At 39.6% G+C, this 21,614-nt stretch overlaps 2 protein-coding genes across 2 annotated transcripts; both read left to right on the top strand.

Moving 5' to 3' along the window:
- Positions 1 to 1,004: 1,004 nt before the first annotated feature.
- Positions 1,005 to 1,547, top strand: LOC132281084 (uncharacterized). The gene has a single exon (XM_059782822.1). The coding sequence runs from the start codon at positions 1,005 to 1,007 to the stop codon at positions 1,545 to 1,547; it is 543 nt and encodes a 180-aa protein (XP_059638805.1).
- Positions 1,548 to 1,977: 430 nt separating this feature from the next.
- On the top strand, positions 1,978 to 5,166 carry LOC132281085 (uncharacterized). The gene is made up of 3 exons (XM_059782823.1): positions 1,978 to 2,292; positions 3,363 to 4,073; positions 4,525 to 5,166. The coding sequence occupies exons 1-3, from the start codon at positions 1,978 to 1,980 to the stop codon at positions 5,164 to 5,166; spliced, it is 1,668 nt and encodes a 555-aa protein (XP_059638806.1).
- Positions 5,167 to 21,614: the final 16,448 nt, after the last annotated feature.

Genomic DNA, 21,614 nt, shown 5'->3' on the forward strand with positions numbered 1-21,614 from the left:
GCAGGCACCTCACCAGTGTCAAGAGAAAACGTCGTCGTTTCAGATTGTTGCAGACTAATCATCATCAGTTGGCGCCATCTGTGGGAAGCAAATTAATTCTCTTTTAATAAGATTATGGTCTTACAATCTGGATTGGAACGTGGTGAGGGAACATCGTTGCAGGCCTCTGGTCAAGAAGAAATGCTAAGGGAACCCTTTCACATCCCAAATGACCTAGAGTGCGTCGCAACATTGGACCAACAAGTTCAAACACTAAATTAGGGAATAAATGAGCTGATCCAGCAAAATACGATGATCTTACAACGTTTTGTTCCCCCATGTCCCCCTCTAGGGCAAGGTTATCACCATAATGAAATCCCACCTTAAGATCATCCCAGCCTAAATGCTGATGAGGGAAATCATGAGGTGCAAAACAATGAGCCTTCCCATGAGGAGGCTCTTGCAGAGCATAGCCAAATTGCTGATCAACATAGAGATGCGGGTCACCCATCCCCCCCATGTAGCTCTAGGCTATTGACCTCGACCTACATTGGTGAAAGGATTGAGGAGGTCACTCACATCGACTTATAGATCCAGAACCTCAATGCCAAAATGGAAAATGTGATGCAAGCTATGAAAGGAAAAGGCTCTGCTACCACCATAGACAACCTTGTTCAAAACACAAATTTGCCATTTAGCCCGACTATCATGAAATGCCCATTCCCCAATAAGTTCAAGATGCCAACACTTGAGAGCTTTGATAGGACTCGTGATCCTCTTGATCACCTAGAGACTTTCTAGGCACTTATGTATCTCCAAGCTGTACCAGACCAGATAATATGTTGGGCCTTTCCTACTACTCTCAAAGGGTCGGCATGCGTGTGGTTTAATAAATTGAAATCAGGCTCGATCGAGACATTTGCAGAGTTGAGTAAGGGATTTGTAAGTCATTTCATTACAGGTCAAAGGCACAGGAGGCCGGCTACTCACTTGCTCACCGTGAAGCAACAAAAGGGAGAACCATTATGGGAGTATATCAATCGGTTAACACCGAAATGCTGCAAGTGGATGAAGCCGATGACAAGGTAGCACTCACTGCCTTCATGGGAGGACTGCATATATCTAGATTCCTTTTTTCCTTATCAAAGGAACCTCCAACTAGTATGGCAAAATTATTGGTCAAAGCTAGGAAACACATGAATGTGGATGACACTATGAGTGCACGAAAGAGGAAAGAAGGAAAAGACAGGAAGACAGATAAAAAGAGATCACAGCCTGGTGCCAAGGATGAGAAGGAGACTAAATTCAAGAAGTCTTTAATCAATCAAAGTGAGAGGACATCTCGTTACAAGAGCTCAGATAAGTACAATAACTACACCCCGCTTAATATGCTTATAGATCAGGTTTTAATGCAGATTCAGGATGATCCCTCCCTAAAGTGGCCGTCAAAGCTGAAATTTAATCCCTCAAGAAGGCCTCGGGATAAATATTGCAGGTTCCACAGAGATCGTGGGCATACCACGGAGGATTGTATCGACCTAAAAGATCAGATTGATAATTTGATTTGAAGGGGTCACCTGCGAAAGTTCATGGCAGGAGATGATAGACGAGGTACTAATCCCACAAGGAAGGCGGGACAATCATCCTCCAGAATAACAACTAGTAGGTGAGATCAGAGTTATATCCGGAGGGTATATAGGAGGAGGTGAAACAGCCACGGCCCGAAAAACATACGTAAGAAGAGTAAGAGCAAAGGTGAATGAGGTAGGAATGTTCAACCCACAATAAAAAACACTCAGGTGTGGTGACACTACCATTATATTTTCAGAGGCCAATGCCAAAGGGATCCAGCAACCCCACGATGATCCTCTGGTTGTCTACATAGTTATAGCTAACTACACCATAAGGCGTATACTTATTGACAATGGGAGTTCCACTGATATTATATTTTCTAATGTATTCGACCAAATAATAATAGGCTGGGAAAGGTTATGACCCATGAATTCTCCTCTCATGGTTTCAGGAGATAAAATATATCTACTTGGAGTAGTTACACTTCCAGTGACTGCAAGAACTAGCCCAAAGCAGGTCACTTTTATGACCTCGGCGTATAATGTTATCCTTGGGAGGACAACCTTAAACTTTATTAGGGCCATTACCTCAACTTACCACTTCCTCATGCGTTTCCCAACAGAGCAAGGGGTAAGTGAATTAAGGGGTGACCAAGCTACAGCTCGTGAATGCTATCTTGCTTCTCTCAGAGAAAAGATGTCCCAGGAAACTCTGATAATTGAAGGGTTAGACCGAGAGGAGGTAAAAAAATAAGAAGTTCGATGAGCAGAACCGATGGAAGACCTACTAGAGGTGAGATTGGATGATGGGGCTAAGAAGAAAGTGAGCATAGGATCTTTGCTTCAACCTGGCAATAAAGGTGAACTCATTCAATTTCTCAAGCAAAACTAGGATGTGTTTGCCTAGACTCACGAGGACACGCCCGGCATAAGTCCGGCTATAATACAACATCGTTTGAATGTTCATCCCAACTTTAAACCCATTAGACAAAAAAGAAGGACATTCGTCTCTGAACGAAACCAGATCATATCAGAAGAGGTGGAAAAACTCTTGAAAGCTCACTTCATTCAGGAGGTACATTGTCCTAACTGGTTGTCGAATATGGTCCTCGTAAAGAAAGCCAATGGTAAGTGGACGTTATGCGTAGACTTTACAGAGTTGAACAAAGCTTGCCCAAAGAATAGTTTTCCTTTTCCATGTATTGATATACTGGTGGAGGAAACTGCCGGGCACGAACTGCTGAGCTTCATGGACGCATACTCCGGATACAACCAAATTCCAATGTACCCCCCAGACATAGAAAAAACCTCATTTGTTACTGATCAGGGTTTGTATTGTTACATGGTCATTTCATTTAGGCTAAAAAATGTGGGAGCAACATACTAAAGGCTAGTTAACATAATGTTCAAGCACCAAATCAGACCAAACATGGAAGTCTACGTGGATAACATGCTGGTGAAAAGTTGGAAAGCTGAAGATCACCTGGCAGACCTGCGGGAAACCTTTGAAGTATTGAGGAGCATAAAATGAAACTCAACCTCAGCAAGTGTGCTTTCGGAGTTGCCTCAGGGAAATTTCTGGGGTATACGGTGAGTAGAAGAGGAATAGAGGCTAATCCAAAAAAAATCTAAGCAGTTCTGGATATGAGGTCACCCAGATCTATGAAGAACCTCCAGTGACTCACAGGGAAGATTGCTGCCCTAAACAGGCTAATCTCTTGAGCAATCGACAGATGTTTAACTTTCTTTCGTATCCTCAAAAAAGCATTCGAATAGACACCAGAATATGAGCAGGCATTTCTATAACTAAAGGAATACCTCTCTTCACCGCCACTTCTATACAGAGTAATACTGGGAGAGGACTTGTATTTGTACTTGGCTGTCTCCTCATCAACAGTAAGTTCAACTTTAATCCGAGAGGAGGATGGGGTTCAGAAGCCAGTGTATTACATAAGTCAGGCACTTAGGGGTGCCAAGGAAAGATATCCAACAATGGAGAAATTGGGATTTTCTTTAGTTTTGTTCGCCAGAAAACTTAGGCCTTATTTCCAAGCTCACAGAATAGTGGTACTAACAGACCAACCCCTAAGGCAGGTTTTCCATAAGCAAGAGACTTCAGGACGACTTATGAAATGGTCAATAGAACTTGGGAAGTTCGACATCCAGTATAGACCCCGAATTGCAATAAAAGCTCAGGTGGTAGAAGATTTTGTTGCCGAGTTCACACCTTCACAAGAAGACCATGCTAACATCTGCACAGAAGTGACACCTCATATTCAGAGAAACAAAGAAACTACTCGGACTTTGTTTGTTGATGGATCATCAACTGCGCATGCTAGTGGAGTAGGGTTGATCATAATCTCCCCAGAAGGAGAAAACATTGCCTATGCCCTTCGATTTGGCTTCAAAGTAACGAATAACAAGGCAGAATATGAAGCCCTCATAGCTGGGTTGAAACTGGCAAAAGTCATTGGGGTGGAACAACTCATACCATACACAGATTCTCAGTTGATAGCAGGGCAGGTCTGAGCCGAATATGAATCCAAAGATGAGAAAATGAAGGCCTACCTAAAAGAGGTAGAAGAATTAAAAAATCATTTTACGAGATTTTTAGTCCATCAAATCCCACGAGAAGAAATTGCGAATGTAGATGCTCTAGCTAGATTGGCTACCGTGTTGAGTACTTGGATAAGCCAAGTATACTTCAAGAAGTTCAAAAGGAGGTACAATAGATAGTATTCAACATGGAATGGGCAGAACCTATTATAAAATACATTAAAGAGGGAGAACTTTCTGAGGACAGAAATGAGGCCCAAAAAGTTAAAATTCTAGCAGTAAGGTACACTCTCATCAAAGGGGTACTGTATAAGAGGGGTTTTTCTTTACCATACCTGTGTTGTGTTTCAACTGAGGAGGCAAGGTACATTCTAAAGGAGATATATGAAGGAGATTGTGGTAATCACACTGGGGGCAGGTCGCACACAAAACTATCCGACAAGGGTATTATTGGCCTACTATACAAAAGGATGCTACGGACTATGTGAAAAAATGTGATAAATGTCAATGGTTTGCCAATGTTCCAAAACAACCACCTGAAGAGGTAACTCCCATGATGGGTCTGTGGCCTTTCGCACAATGGGGAATGAACATTATAGGTCCATTACCCATGGGAAAGGGCCAGGTCCAGTATGCTATAGTGGCTATAGACTACTTCACCAAATGGATAGAAGCTAAGCCACTAGCAAGTATTGCTGAGACGAACATAAGAAATTTTGCTTGGAGGTCAATCATTTGCAGGTTTGGAATCCCAAGAGTGTTTGTCACAGATAATGGAAAGCAATTCGATAACATGAAGTTTAAGGACTTTTGTGCTCAACTAGGGATAAAGAACCATTACTTGTCACCTAGACACCCTCAGGCAAATGGTCAAGTTGAGGTGGCGAATAGATCGATATTTCAGATGATAGAGAAGAAGCTTAAGGATAAGAAGGGAACATGGCCTGAAGAGTTGCCCAGCATGTTGTGGGCTTACCGTACAATGGCAAGAACCCCTACAAGGGAAACCCCATTCCTACTGACCTTTGGAAGTGAAGCAGTTGTTCTTACTGAAGTTTGAGTAACCAGTTTCAGGACTGAACATTACGAGCCACGAGCAAATGAGAGAGAGTTGTTATTGAGCTTAGACTTGATTGAAGAAAGACGGGAATAGTCTCAAATTTGAATGGCAGCTTATCAACAGATGGTGTCTAGATACTATAATGCCAAGGTCAAGCAAAGAAGATTTCAACCTGGAGACTTAGTGCTTTGCAAAGTCACCCCAACAACTAGAACCAGAAGAGAAGGGACGTTGTCCCCTAATTGGGAAGGACTTTATAAGGTTATTAGCACCAACAAACTGGGGGCATACTGGCTTGAAACTTTGGGAGGGCGTCAGTGGACCATCCTTGGAATGTTGAACATTTAAGGAGGTACTACTAGTAAAAGATTTGTGTGCCTTATTTTATTTTCTCAATAAAAGAGCTAGCTAGCTTGATAGTTTAGCTTTATCTCCCTGAAAGAATTATGTTCTCTATGATTGATTTTACTTTTCAATAAAAAAGACTAATATGTCTTCCTCTGATGATGTTCATTATGATGATGTTTTAGTAAAATGGATTGATTCTTCAATAAAACTATGATATCATAATTTCTCTTTGGTAGTCTCTTTTGCTACTGCAAATACATCGAAGAAATGAGCACAAAATGCTTAGTAAAAAGCAAAATTAGGCTACTCTACCCCCTTATTAAAGGGTAAGCTGAGTGAAGCTCATAAAACTCCATCCCTTATTAAAGGGCGAGCTGGGTGAAGCTCATAAAACTCATTTTGTATACATAGATGTATATAGATGATGCCTACTTCAATATTAAAAAGAAAGAAAGGGGCAAAAAAAGCAAGTTCAAACAACACCATTTATTATAAAAGGAGTGCAGATCTATTATTAGAAGAACGAAAAAATCCGACTAAAAACTACTCTACTAGGAGAACGAAGAAAAAATAAATAAATAATAATTTTTGGAGCTAGTCATCAGCTTCATTATCGCTCTCCAACTGAATCGAAGAAAAGTTTATATCTGGAAAATTAGAAATGACTTGAGCTCGAAAAACTTCGAAACCATCTATATACATCCTTGCTTGGGTTACTTTGAAGTTATTGGAAGATTTGTATTCTTCAACCGCAGATGACCTAGTTAGTGCCATCTCTTTGGTAAGTCCCTCTACTTGAGATTTAAGATTTTTAGCCCTAGTATGCTCCTCTTGAAAAATAGCTTTAGCTTTAACCCGAGCATCTCTTTCGGCAATGAGTTCAGTAGTGGCAGCATCAATCTGACCTTGATGCTTGGTGAGAAAAAAGCTATTTCGTCATGACATGATTTTTCCACTTCTACAGCTCAGGAGGATAAGTAAGCAACTCGAGTAATGCACTGCATGAATGAAGGTTACAAGTTTGAGCAAATATATAATACAAACCAATCAAGTGGTTAAAAGAATCAAATCATAACCTTGCCAAGATCATGCAAGAGTGTTTTGGCCACCTCAGATGAAGCATGAGAATTCAACCGTACTAGATCATCTTTCACTAAAAACTCCTTTATTCATTCAAATGAAAAGTTTTGATTGTCTAAGACTGATGTGCCAAAAGCAAAAGGATCCAGAACAGGATTGGCATCACCAATCTGTGCAGAAGCGTGCTCGCTAGCAACGACTGAACTTACATGGTGGGGTGGAGGCTGAGAAGGCGAACAGACGACACTAGACTTTGGTATATGCTCATTTATCATAGCTTCAGAAACACGCTTCTTTTTAGGAGGGGTAATAAGCGGGATATCAGTTGATTCCCGAGCTAGATCGAGAATTTTCTTGTTAAAATTTTCCGATATACCTAAATATATATAATTATTAGCATGATACACACACACACACACACACACACACACACACACACACACATAAATGAGTAAAAAGGGCAAATACCTGCTTTGGTGGGAGAATGTTTGGCCGTAGGATGAGGACCTAGCCCATGAATGAATAGAGCTTGGGCAGTTACTAAAGTTGAGAAGTCAACTGGATGGTCAATGGCATTCACTATCTTCTGGCATTCATACGATGAAAGGTCAAGTTGTTATTTGAAGTCTGAAAAGGTAACAAGACATTTTTGTCAAAAATTCAAAATTCAATATGTATACATGTATGTTATAAATCATCAAACTCACCATAAGGGTTCGTATCACTCCACACTCGAGGGATTGGCCTCCCTCCTCCAAAAAATATTGTCTCGTTGGAAGAGAATTCCTAGTTGTCACCTGAGACCAAAAAAAAAAAAGCGATCCTTCCAATTTTTGTTATGGAAAGGGTTCCCAGTAATAAGTGTTTTCTTTTTGTCCCTAATTGAAAAGTACCACCAATCACCCATCTTCTTTGGAACATAACAGTAAAGGAATTGGTCCACGGTTAGCAAATCATTACCACAAGCCCGCCAAAGAACCATGTAGCCTACCATCGTCCTCCAGGCATTGGAGGAAAGTTGAGTAGGGCCAATATTAAGATAGTTGAGTATCTCTCTGATAAAAATGGGTATGGGAAAGCGTAGACCAGACAAAAAGGCAAATTCATAAAAGCAGACCTCACCTGGATTAAGGGTCCAAGCCCTTTTTTCGGGAGAAGGAAGTCATAGGAAAACATTGTCTGGGATTGAGTATGATAGTTTAAAGCATTCTAAATCATCCAAAGAAAGTGAGCATTTTTATGTTATGCACTTTTTGCGTAGTATTTTTTATGCAAAGGAGGCGAACCATACTTGGATTCAGAGCTTTGTTGGCTAGACTCACTATCTGTGTTGTCTTCATGAGAGGATGATAAGCGCCAAATATTGCATATTTAAGCACCCTTGTTTGCATTAGTTTAGTCCATTATTTTATCATATTGCATATTCTAGCTTCATTTGCATGCTTTTATTTATTTTCAGGTTGGTTCACTAAAGAGAGTTAAAAGAGATGCTTTGACGAGTTCTTAAAGAATCAAAGCATGCCGTTGCCAGGGGCCTTCATTTTGGCCAAGATTAATGATCCATGGGACTTATGACACTCTATGCAAAAATTTCTAGGAAGAATTGTCACGTCTTCAGGCAGAGCCAAATCATTTCAGGTTGCAAGTAGCAAATTGGTGCAAGGCTGTAATAGCACGGGCGCCGGTTCATTTTCCATCAGACTTTGGTCTCCATTTCTGACCCTTTGTATGTGCGAATTTGGTCTTTAGTAAAACATGAAATATGAAGGGCTATGAGTCATCTTTCCACAGACATAAAGTTTGCCTCATTTGGAGTTTGGAGCAAAGAGTTATGTCATTTTTACCAAAGGTGCGCAGAACAGCCTGGCAGCAGTGAAGTTCGACTTTGCTCTTCATTTTAGACCCACAAAACTTAAGAACTGGACTTCTATTAAAACATTGCATACTTAGAGCTTTGAATTACCTTTCCAAATCTTTAAACGGTTTGTCATTTGGAGTTTGGAGCAAAAAGTTATGACCATTTTACCAAAGTAACTTAGAGCTGAACAAGTTGACTTCGAGCACTCGAAGGGCTTATTTCGAGCGCTCGAAAATTGGGTAGAATGCTCTCCGGGAACCATCATTTCAGCCCACTTGCACCTTGATTCCCTCATTTCTGATTTCCATCTGTATGGGTTGGTTGGAGATGTCTTTTGGTGGGAGGAGAGCCTCATTTGGTAGGGGTTTGGTAGGATAATGGGTACAAGGTGAGGGGAACCACACACATAGATATCATATCTCATTCTTGCTAGATTTTAGAGAGAGAAAGAGGATGAGAAGATAGAGTTCTTGTGGCCAAGGAAAGGGAGCTCGAAAATGGAGGTTGCATCCAAGCTTCTTCTTTCTTCTAAAGCTCCCATGGGTAACTAAACCTCCATCTAGGGAGGTGATGAGGCCCCTCCCTTTTAAGCATGTTCTAATTTAGGTTATATTTTGGGGCAACAATGTATATTTTTGGTCTTTCCATGATCTAGAGCCCTCTATTTGTTGTAATGGATTTTAAATGTTTATAAATGGTTATTTTGAGTTATTCATCTTGTCTTAGATGGTTACTTTTCCTAATCATATTGCTTGCACTTTCATAATGACAATGGAAGTTAGATCATGGAATGGTTTTAATGGCATGGAGTTAGAGAACCTAGATAGTTCATTGCTTAGGGTTCCCCTTTGATGGTCTATGCTTGATTCTTAGCTTCTTGTGCATTTATCATTTAATTTAGGGCTTGATAATCCTTGACTTAGTAAGCATGTTCTAGGCTACATTTTAGTTTAGGTAGTTGATCATGTGAATCTTTGATGGTTTATTCTTGCCTTTTTATTTAATGAACTTCTTGAGGATATTATAGCAACCAAGTGTTGCTATGTATCATGACCATAATATATGTTGTTTTTCCCTTAAATTAATCAGAACCTAGCATGTGTATAGGGATGGAGCCGGATTCACTTCCCTAGTCCTCTTTACTTGTATTTCATCTCCTTTAAATTCTTGCAAGCTTTTATTTTATGCATCTTAATTTCATAACTTAAGTGATAACTAACAAATCCTCTATGAACACCCCGTACCATTCTAAAAAGACTCTAGACACTTAGGTTGCCATAGATTAGCGCAGTCCTAGTGGTTCGACTTACCCAACCAATAGCCCTATTTTACAATGATTCGTGCTATTGCGAAGGTTGATTTATTATAGATCGAATTCTCAACCGATCAATTTTTGGCGCTGTTGCCGAGGACTGCAAACGGTTTAGCAACCGAAGTTCTAGGGTTAACTTTGGTTTGATTGTTAATATTGTGATTTATGAATATTTCTTGTGTGGTTTTGACAATTCTGTTGTTGTAAGTTGTATGAGATTCTAGGAACTCGGGGCTCATTGAGGGAACGCTAGCAAATTTGTAAGTTTAGGGGACTCCAGGTAATTTCTTGACCTTTTAGTTTCGACATTGTGAATATTGTGCATGTGTTAAACTTAGTGATAATTTAGTTTTGAAGCCCTTGTTGAGGCTATTATCTTGTTTAAATTTCGTGTCAAGCATCGGTCCTTGTTGTGGCCATTTACATTTCTGTCTTGATAATTGAGGAGAAAGGGATCATTGCATGTGGATGTTTTGGTAAAGGGTTGTTGTGTATCTTGTTTGTGTTGTATATATTTTGTGTGAATTTATCTTAATGTATCTAAACAAGTGGCTGAATTAGTCCTAGATGGAGGGTCATTATCTTCCAACTCAATTCTACACACCATATGAGTTTTGTGCATTTTGCTCTAGTCATACACATCATACAAGAGATTGCCCTTCACCGGGACAATTCTTAGATTTTTATCTAGAGCAACCAACTGAAAATTTCTTTGAACCGGGTAATGATCCATACTTCAATGGTTATGACTCGGGTTGGGGAGATCATCAAAACTTTTTGTGCATGACATGGGAAATTCAGCCCCACAATCTCATGGGCAATATTTTCATGCCAATTTTCAACCCAATGATCATTATTTCCAGCCCTCTTCTCTTTTTCCACCATCTCAATTGGATGAGTTCATTGCTGCAAACAAATAAATGATGGAGTCTAGCAACAAGCAAATGATGGATTCCAACAAGCAAATGTTGGATGATATTGTTAGCATGCAATCCACCACCTATTCTCATTCCCAATCTAGAGTTGAGCTAGATGACCAAATAGCCCAAATTCAACAAATGGTTAAAGTTCTAAATGATGAGCTTACTCCTAGTGACCTTCATCATGAGAATGATTAAATGGTTACCATATGTGAAAATGAAGAAATTGTGGTTGAGGAACAAATTGTTGCCATACAAAAAATTGAAGAATTTGTGGTTCAAAATGAGGAAAATAATGATGAAGAGATTGTCTCCCTTGAAATTCCACAACAGCCCCTAAAGAATCCTTCACTTGATGCACCTCCTTCAATGGACAATCCTCTAAAAGCTTGCTTGGCTTATTTCAATTGTGAGGATTTTGATACTGACAATTCTATTTGGGAGGTAAATTCTTTGCTTGATATTCTTCCACTCATTCACTCTCCTCATTAGGAAACATCAAATGTATCTCTTTCTTGGGAGCATGCATCTCCTCCCATTCCCTCACTTGAGTTATCTCAAGCTGTTGAGCCCGAACCGCCGGATAAGTGTGAAGAGGATGTTGAAAGTCTGAAGGATAATTTGTCAAGCATTCCCATGCTCAATATGACCCTTCACAAGTCTTTACTTGATGCGCCCTCACTTGATCCACCTTTCCATCATCCAAAATAGCCCCTAAATAATCCAAAGTTCTTCATTGAGGAGGAAGAGTGGGTTGAGGTCTTTCCTTTACCTCTTTTCAACTTTTGTCTTCAAGCTCTTTCTCCTCCGCTTTTAAAAGAACTTTCTTATTTGGGGAAGTATAACTCTCCAGAGAGACTTGGTGTAGGGTAAACCCTACTTTGAGATTCGTCTAGTTATCGACATTAAATTTAGCACTCATGGGAAGCAATTCTTTCAACTTTCAAGCTTCCCTCTTCCAAGTTGCCTTAACCAAGAATTTTTCAGAAATTAGCTAAGTTTAGCCAAAATGTGAACTCTTCCGGAATTGTCTCGAGTTGCATTCCAAAGCCACATTCGGTTTTCTTAGTCATTTTAAGGTCTCAGTACCATTTTCAGAATTTTTCAAGGTCATTTCGGCAATTTTCTCGATAAATCAAAATATCACGGGAAATTTGGGCCTCAAAAATAGCACTTCTTGCAAATACTTTCCTAATCTTGTTCCGAAAGTTTTACGAGGTGATCTGAGTCCATAAGAACTTAAGTCCTACATTGGCAAACTCTCTAACCTTGTTACCATTACCGTGTAGTAAAGATTGCAATCCAAGTGCTCATAGGACTTAGAGAAATTTTGCACTGCAGTTCGAGTGCTTGAAGGTGCCAAAATGCTCACTGCCAGGTTTTCGAGCGCTCGAAGCCTCTCTTTCGAGCGCTCGAAACCTGCATTCCGCAGTCAAAAGTTCTCTGGCCAAAGTTCGAGCACTCAAACCATCCCCTTCGAGCGCTCGAAAGTTCCACAAAAGCTTACTGACCATTCTGCCGAAAGTTCGAGCGCTCGAAGAAGCCCCTTCGAGTGCTCGAAAAGCTTCAACCCACAGCTTTTAAAGCTCTGCCCACTCTTCGAGCGCTCGAAGAGTCCTTTTTGAGCGCTCGAACTGCTCATTGAGTTAAAAAAAAAAAAAAACCCCAATTTCCCTCTCCATTGTTTCGGTTACCCCACACATTCCTTCCATCAACCTACGACCTCCCTCTATCACATCCCTCTATAACTTCCCTATCTTTCCCACTGCCCCATTCATACACTAAACCTCTATAAATATTCACCCCCTCCATCCTCCTTCATCTTCCTCACTTCTTCATCTCCAACCTTCTCCCATCTCCATCACTCTCTCATCCACATCACCACCAAGCACAAGGGGCCTTTGGTTCTCTATTTTTGGGTGAGTTTTTTTTTTTTTTTTTTTTTTTTTTTTTTTTTTTTTTTTTGTATAAATGAAGGATGGTATTGATTGTGTAGAGGTATAGTATGTGTTTGGGGCTTGTATATAGTCAATTACAGGTAAAATTTTTTGGGTTTTCAAGCACCATTCACTGTCTTTGCCTCTAATTTTTACAAAGTGCACACCACCTGCTCGACAAAATTCCTGAACCAATTTCATCTCTCTAAATGGCACCGCTTTTGGCATTATTTTGTTATCCGTTTAAACTTGTGGCTAATGTGTGCATATTTGTGTTTTGTATGGATTTTTTATCTTTCAATAAAATTCATGTTAGTGTTATTATCTCTGTTTTGGTTTTTTTTAAGAGACCTATGCTTTTACATGTGTTTATTAGTTGTGTTTTGACAGGTCTTCATGTCCAAGTTTGGGGGAAGATCATTTTGGCATTTCTTCACGGGATTGCATGCGGCTACAATGCCGGAGTTGCCTCACTCACTTGGTATTATTGTTCCTTTCACCCCCCATGCTCTTTATTTATACATCTTTGTCTTCACACATTGAGGACAATGTGTCATTCAAGTTTAGGGGTATAGTGTAGGGTATTGTGTATTGTATAGTGTTTGCATTTGCTATTTTGTTCAAATAAACTAGTATAAAATTGAATATTTTTTTTAAAAAAAATATAGAAGCAATGATCTTGGAACTTGTTGGAGATTAAAACATGTGTTTAATACTTTGTGTATAGAGGTAAATGATAGTTTTGAATTGAGGAAAATCTAAAATGAACATGTGGATTCAAAATGGTTTGTATAAATGCTTCAATTAGATTATCTGCGAGTATCACTCTCTTCTATGCTTCACACTTCACATATGCACACCAGTAACTTGATTGTGAGGCATGCAACTTGATTGACCTTGATCTTGACCTAGTTGATCTGAATTAATGACCCTAATGAATGGATATCTTTGGCATTGATCTAAAAAAAAAAAAAAAAAAAAAAAAAGTTGAAATAAATAATGATAATGACCAGTTTAAGTTTGTAGCCTTGTTGACTCGAGTTATTACGCCCTTGGAGTGTCTTTACACTTAGCACCCTAAAGCCATCTGGTTTGGGAGTTGTTGGCCTAACACTTGCTACATGGGTTAGTTAGAAAGCTTAAGGGACTTAGGCATTGCACGGTTATTCACGAAATAAAAAAATAAATAATTATGGTTCGTTGGAGTTCGTAGCCTTGCCAACTCGAGTTATTAAGCCCATGGAGTGTCCTTACACTTAGCACCTTAAAGCCATCTGGTTTGGGAGTTGTTGGCCAAACACTTGCTACATGGGTCGGTTAGAAAGCTTAAGGGACTTCGGTATTGCACGACCATAATATGTATGTAAAAAAATAATAATAATAATAAAAAAATGTGTATTTTGAATAAATCATGCCTTAGAAACTTCATTTAAAAGGGAAAGTCAATGATTTGAAGACTTATGTTTTGAAATTGAAAAAATAAGGTAAAAGCCACATATTGGGAATCCAGTTCACTTTCAATGAAGCTTGAGATGATTTCTATTATAGATATGACAATTGAAGTATTTATATAGACTATGATGTTGATACTTGAGAATTGAAAGATGATTAGCCATTTTGTTCTATCAATGTTTCATATACACAAGGTAGTCTTCATAATGATTCCATTTCCAATGTTCTTTATATTCCAAGTTTGCAATTGAGCTTTGTGCATCTTTATGCACCATGTTAATGTTTGTGGGAAACATTCCTGTTAAACCCTCACGAGACTTCACTCATCCTCTAGGGATGCCTAGGGGTTTAAAAGGCTTGTTGCATATGCTAAATACAACCGTCACTCTCACGAAAGAAGAGTCATTTTGTTATTCCATTGTGTGTTCAGTTTTATTTTGCTAAGGGACTAGCAAAATGTAAGTTTGGGGGTGTGATAAGCGCCAAATATTGCATATTCAAGCGCCCTTATTTGCATTACTTAAGTCTATTATTTTATCATATTGCATATTCTAGCTTCATTTGCATGCTTTTGTTTATTTTCAGGTTGGTTCCCCAAAGAGAGTTAAAAGAGATGCTTTGACGAGTTCTTAAAGAATCAAAGCACGCCGTTGCCAGGGACTTTCATTTTGGCCAAGATTAATGATCCATGTGACTTATAACGCTCTATGCAAAAATTTCTAGGAAGAATTGCCGCGTCTTTGGGTCGAGCCAAATCATTTCAGGTTGCAAGTAGCAAATTGGTGCAAGGCTGTAACAGCGCGGGCGCCGGTTCATTTTCCATCAGACTTTGGCCTACAATTCTGACAATTTGTATGCGTGAATTTGGTCTTTAGTAAAACATGAAATATGAAGGGCTATGAGTCAGCTTTCCATAGACATAAAGTTTGCCTCATTTGGAGTTTAGAGCAAAGAGTTATGTCATTTTTACCAAAGGTGCGCAGAACAGCCTGGTAGCAGTAAAGTTTGACTTTGCTCTTCATTTTAGACCCACCAAACTTAAGAACTGGACTTCTATTAAAACATGTCATACTTATATCTTTGAATTAGCTTTCTAAATCTTCAAACGGTTCATCATTTGGAGTTCGGAGTAGAAAGTTATGGCCATTTTACCAAAGTAGCTCAGAGCTGAGCAAGTTGACTTCGAGCGCTCGAAGGGCTTATTTCGAGCGCTTGAAAATTGGGCAGAATGCTCTCCGAGAACCATCATTTCAGCCCACTTGCACCTTGATTCCCTCATTTCTGATTTGCATCTTTATGGGTTGGTTGGAGATGTCTTTTGGTGGGAGGAGAGCCTTATTTGGTAGGGGTTTGGTAGGATAATTGGTACAAGGTGAGGGGAACCACACACATAGATATCATATCTCATTCTTGCAAGATTTTAGAGAGAGAAAGAGGAGGAGAAGATAGAGTTCTTGTGGCCAAGGAAAGGGAGCTCGAAAATGGAGGTTGCATCCAAGCTTCTTCCTTCTTCTAAAGCTCCCATGGGTAACTAAACCTCCATCTAGGGAGGTGATGAGGCCCCTCCCTTGTAAGCATGTTCTAATTTAGGTTATATTTTGGGGCAACAATGTATATTTTTGGTCTTTCCATGATCTAGAGCCCTCTATTTGTTGTAATGGATTTTAAATGTTTATAAATGGTTATTTTGAGTTATTCATCTTGTCTTAGATGGTTACTTTTCCTAATCATATTGCTTGCACTTTCATAGTGACAATGGAAGTTAGATCATGGAATGGTTTTAATGGCATAGAGTTAGAGAACCTAGATAATTCATTGCTTAGGGTTCCCCTTTGATGGTCTATGCTTGATTCTTAGCTTCATGTGCATTCATCATTTAATTTAGGGCTTGATAATCCTTGACTTAGTAAGCATGTTCTAGGCTACATTTTAGTTTAGGTAGTTGATCATGTGAATCTTTGATGGTCTATTCTTGCCTTTTTATTTAATGAACTTCTTGAGGATATTATAACAACCAAGTGTTGCTATGTATCATGACCATAATATTTGTTATTTTTTTCCTAAATTAATCCTAACCTAGCATGTGTATAGGGATGGAGCCGGATTCACTTCCCTAGTCCTCTTTACTTGTATTTCATCTCCTTTAAATTCTTGCAAGCTTTTATTTTATGCATCTTAATTTCATAGCTTAAGTGACAACCAACAAATCCTCTATAAACACCCCGTATCATTCTAAAAAGACTCTAGACACTTAGGTTGCCATAGATTAGCGCAGTCCCAATGGTTCGACTTACCCAACCAATAGCCCTATTTTACAATGATTCGTGCTATTGCGAAGGTTAATTTATTATAGATCGAATTCTCAACCAATCAGAGGACATGGCAAAGTTGAAAGTATATGTTATAGGGCTAAACAAATCAGAGTATACTTTTGTAGAGAAGTCTAGAAAACTCTCGGTCCATGCAGGCTGCCATGTCATCGTTTGCTAGGCGTCTGCGTGGCGCCTGCATGATATAGCCTCTTGGTTACGAGGCGTGACATTCTCCCCCACTTAAGCTCGTGACTCCCTCGTCGAGTCTTCTTGCTTGAACCGCTGGATATGCTCTGCGAACTGCCAAAGTGTATCCTCATGCTCCCAGCTCGCCTCGCTATCTGGCAGGTTCTTCCATTGCACTAGATACTCTGTATACTTAGGCACGCCTCTCCTGCTCATCACAGGATCTGCAAGGATGTAATCAACTTCCATATCGAAGGATGTGACAATGGCCGTGGGTGCCCTCTGCGATATGCCTCGAGTAAGGTCTTTCGCGTCTCTATGATAAGGCTTGAGTATGCTGACGTGGAAAACTGGATGTATCTTCAACTTAGGCGGAAGCTTCACCATGTAAGAGACCTTACCCACCCGCTTGACAATGGGGAATGGGCCCTCGTACCTCTTTACTAGCCCCTTATGCACGCTCTGTAGAGACTTAAATTGTTGGGGTAGTAACTTAACTATCACTTGGTCTCCTACTATGTACTCCACCTGCCTTCGTTTGGTGTTGGCCCACTTCTTCATCTTCTTTACCGCCTTGTCAAAGTACGCCCTAGCCAAGTCCGACTGCTCATGCCACCTCTTGGCAAACTTGTAAGCTGCCGGAGTTTTACCATCGCAAGTCAAAGCAATGGCGTTGGGCGTCATAAGCTGTCATCCGGCAACAACCTCAAATGGACTATGATTGGTAGCCTCACTCCGCTGCAAGTTACAAGAAAACTGTGCCACCCCAAGGAGTTTGGCCCAATCTCGCTGGTTGGCATTTATATAGTGCCGCAAGTAAAGCTCCAAGAGAGCGTTGATGCGTTCCGTCTACCCATCTGATTGGGGGTGGAAACTCATAGAGAAGCTGAGATCTATCTCCATCTTCTTGAAGAGCCCCGTCCAAAATCTACCCGTGAAACACGGGTCTATGTCACTGACAATGTTTTGCGGAACTCCCTAAAGATTAACCACATGGTCGATAAATAATTCTACTGCCCTCTCTGTCATGCAATCTGCTGGTGCGGGTATGAAAGTGGCATACTTGCTAAACCGATTTACCACTACTATAATGCTCCCGCAACCCTTTGACTTGGGCAAACAAGTGATAAAATCCATAGAGACACTCTCCCATGGTCTCTCTGGAATAGGTACGGGCTTTAGTAGGCCTGCGGGATGCTATTGCTCTATCTTGTCTTGTTGGCACACAAGGCAAGTCCTTACATATGTCTCCACATCATTATGCATCCGAGGCCAATAATAAGAATCTTCTAGGAGTGCTAGCATGATGAGCGCTGAAAAGTGCACATTTAAACCCCTTAAGCTTAGGTATTCTAGGACCTTTATCTATCTTACTTTCCCGTTTTAGACTAATTTTGTGTTATTGCCCTTTTTAGGTGCTTATCCCAAAAATAAGCTAATTCAGCCAAGTAAGAGCTTAAAAGAAGCTAACTCAAGCTGGATGGAAGAAAGGAGCAACGTGGAAGCAGATTGAAGCAAAGTATAGAATTCAGTAGGTTTGATCGATCACAAGTATATTTCGATCGATCGAAAGTTCATCGATCTAGACATTTCAAGATGGATCCAAGCTCTTTTGTCCTAATACAAAGATCCCACAAAATTCAATCGATCCAACAATTCTCAGATCGATCGAAAAGATTCCATCTTATCCTGTTGTACCACCTTACCTACCACTTTTGTCTCATTCCCCAAAATATCTCAGATCTGTCCTTATCCAAAAAGGCGCCGCCATGGGAGGATCGATCCATCCAAAGTTTGATAGATCTCACCACAAGTTCGATCGATCGAACTTCCTCAAGCCTGAAAAAAAAAAAGAAGACAAAATCCAGCTCATTAAAGGTTAGCTCATGGTGTAATCATTAGAGGAATATTGATGTGCGATCCCAAACTATTGGGTGTGACATTTAACCTACCTATATAAGGAATATGAGCCACGTTTACAAAAAGACTTTTGACACAATTTCCATGTCATATTCTTAGTGGGGAAGAAAAGAAGAGAGGAGGCTAGAGACACAAGCTTGAAGTTCTTCCATCAACCAAGAAGAGGAACAATTTCTACCATGGAGTTAGCCCTTGAGGGTTGGAGGACACCATTCATGAGTGGCTAGACATCTTCTTGGGGCTAGAGTTAGCCCTAAACATGCTTTCTACATTTTGATTTATGTATTTTTGAGGGGATTTGTATTGTGATATATGTTTTGACATTTTTATATACATAGATCTTGTTTATTCAATGATTTGTGTGGTTTAATGCTTCCAATTGATCATTTCATTCTATCCATATGTCTATGTATGCTAGAATATATGTTTATGTGTTTGTCTCTAGATTTTGTGTTATTGATGCATGTCTATGTGTGTTGATGTTATAGATCTAGAGATTGTCAAGACATAGTGCTTAACAGAATGCTCTTGTGGTTTATTTGATGGTTCATACTCATTTGTTGATGGATTGTGCCTCTCCCTTAGTTTAATTAGTTTAATTTTATGTCATTAGCTTAATTGTAGTGTAGTTGTAGTTTAGATGTTAAATGGGAGGACAATCCATGCTTGTTGTTTGATGTTCCATACTTATGAAAACAAGTAGCATATGTCTCTAACCTTGTGATGTGTTTGGATTGTGAGCTTAAAGAAAGAATTAATGGCTTAGTTTGATATATTGTGTTATCCACTATGTTACTTAGATAATATATACTTAATTAGTCATCCAAACTTGTTGAAACAACCACACACACACACTATTGTTGCAATACATGTTTTCCCCCTCATTAATCATTCATTAAGGGTGTAGAAAAGCTATGCTTAGTGGTGATCTCTAAACCCCAAGATCTCTCTCTCTCTTATTTTCTCTCTATTGCATTTAATTATTTACTTTAGTTAAAATTGCATCTTAGTATAATTCAATCACCAACCAATCTTTTGATCATTCGACCTACTAACCCTAATCTCGATTTCACAACCTAATACGACCCACCAATCCCTTGGGACGATCCCTAATCGTCCTAACTATATTTTTAGTGAAAGGTAGTAGTGGCAAATTATAAATGTAAAACTTGGCCACACTCATCGTCCGCTTTGCAAGCTTTGGTCTCGCGGCACACCAAGTTTTTGGCGCCGTTGCCGGGGATTGATTGAAGGAAACGTCGTATTTGTGGAATTAATTAGGAATTAGTACTCTTTTGATCGTGTCTTTACTTTATTTTTATTTTCATTTTGGTTACTTATTGTGTTGGTTCTTGTTTGACTAGGTGCATTGAGTTAGAATTGAGCAAAGGAGCATTTTAAGCAAGAAGCTAAGCAAAAGCAAGGAAAAAGCTAAAATCTAAAAAAATTGCACGGCTAAAATCAAAAATTGAATTGAAGTGCTAAAGGACCTGTGAGCTCTTTCTTAACTCAATCTCTAGTTAAATCGTCGGTCCGTGTGAAGGTTTGTATTTCAATTCTTAGATAAATCGTGAGCCCATGTGGAGGCAATTTTATTGTTCTTTGCATATTGTTGATAGGATGGGAGTATGGGATCATTGTATGTGGATGAAGTTTGTTGATTGTTGAATTATTGCGAAGGTGAAGTGATTGTTGATTGTTTGTTACTTGTTTGTGTTTTGCTTGTGCATGCATAGTCGAAGGTCATTAAATCCTACTCTTGTCCCTCTTAATTTGAATTTAGAATCCATTGTTCGTACACCTAGGGGAAGGGGTAATTTTAATCATTCTACTTCTACAATGGAAGTACATTATGAGGACCATGTGGAGGACCTTGGTCACATAGACCAACAAGGTATCCTCCACCCCAATGTGCATCATGATAACATGCAAGTACCATTAGGCATGCTGAGGCCATTCATTCACCCACCACAACAACAAGGCCAACTTCCATTGGGAATGCCTAGGCTAATGTTTGCTCCACAAGTTCAAGGCAATCAAGGTGCCCATGTTGCACCTCCAATTGTTAACCCTCCCCTTACTTTAAGAGATCACTATGTGCCTAATGAATATAATGCACCCACATGCATTCAATTGCCATCATTTAGAGTACACCACTATGAAATCAAGCCACAAACCATTCAAATGCTTCCTAACTATCATGGACTTCCAAGTGAAGAACCTTATAAACATTTAGATGAGTTTTTTGAAGTATGTTCCACCGTGAGATACACGGACATGCCAGAAGAGGTCTTAAGGCTTAAACTTTTTCCATTCATCCTTAAAGACAAGGCAAAATATTGGTTTGACAATTTTAAGCCTTTTTCAATAACTTCTTGGGCAGAAATGCAACAAGAGTTCTTGAAGAAGTATTATTCGGTTTCTAAAACCAATGTCATGAGGCATGGGAAAGATTCAATGAATTGCTTAGGAAATGTCTACATCATGACATGCCCAAATGGCAATTAGTTCAATATTTCTTTGAGAGTTTATCCGATAATTACAAGGGCATGGTTGATGCTTCCATGGGTGGCTCTTATATTGATAGGCATGAGGATGACGTGTGGCATCTTTATAAAAGCATGAGTGAAAATTCTTTGCATCGAACTTTATCTTCTAAGAATGGTAGGAATTCAAGTGGAAGGAAGAGTGTTAGCTTACATCAAGTTGACCATTCCAACGAAATAGCCGCCGAGATGAAATCCTTATCTCAAAGGTTTGATCAATTAAAATTCGGTAAATCAAGTATCTTCCTTCCCTAACCATTCCCATCATGCATCCAATGAATCATGTATGACTTGTTCAAGTGTTTTACATTCCACTTCCAATTGTCCCCATGGACATGTGCAAAGTGAGCGTCATGAACAAGTCAATGCAGCTTTTGTTAATCAAGGGAACAATCCTTATAGCAATCACTATAATTCTAGTTGGAGGAATCACCCGAATTTCTCTTGGAGAAACCAAGAGGAAGGCTCAAACCCTCCCCAAGGTGGTTTTCAAGGGAAGTATGTTCCACCTCCGATGTAAAGCCAAGGTTCCCAAGGTTTTAGATCATCATTTCAATCGCATGGTAAACAATTTTCT

This window comes from Cornus florida, unplaced genomic scaffold, assembly GCF_030987335.1.
Source record: "Cornus florida cultivar Cherokee Brave unplaced genomic scaffold, ASM3098733v1 CherokeeBrave_3.0.0_Hap2_Chr11, whole genome shotgun sequence".
NCBI lineage: Eukaryota > Viridiplantae > Streptophyta > Magnoliopsida > Cornales > Cornaceae > Cornus > Cornus florida.

Bases quoted from the DNA above. Each gene is read 5' to 3' on its own strand.
- LOC132281084 (XM_059782822.1), top strand. From the start codon at position 1,005: ATGGGAGTATATCAATCGGTTAACACCGAAATGCTGCAAGTGGATGAA.
- LOC132281085 (XM_059782823.1), top strand. From the start codon at position 1,978: ATGAATTCTCCTCTCATGGTTTCAGGAGATAAAATATATCTACTTGGA. The intron at 2,293-3,362 runs GTAAAAAAATAA...CTATAACTAAAG, and splicing joins AAGGGTTAGACCGAGAGGAG to GAATACCTCTCTTCACCGCC. The intron at 4,074-4,524 runs GTCTGAGCCGAA...CACTGGGGGCAG, and splicing joins CTCAGTTGATAGCAGGGCAG to GTCGCACACAAAACTATCCG.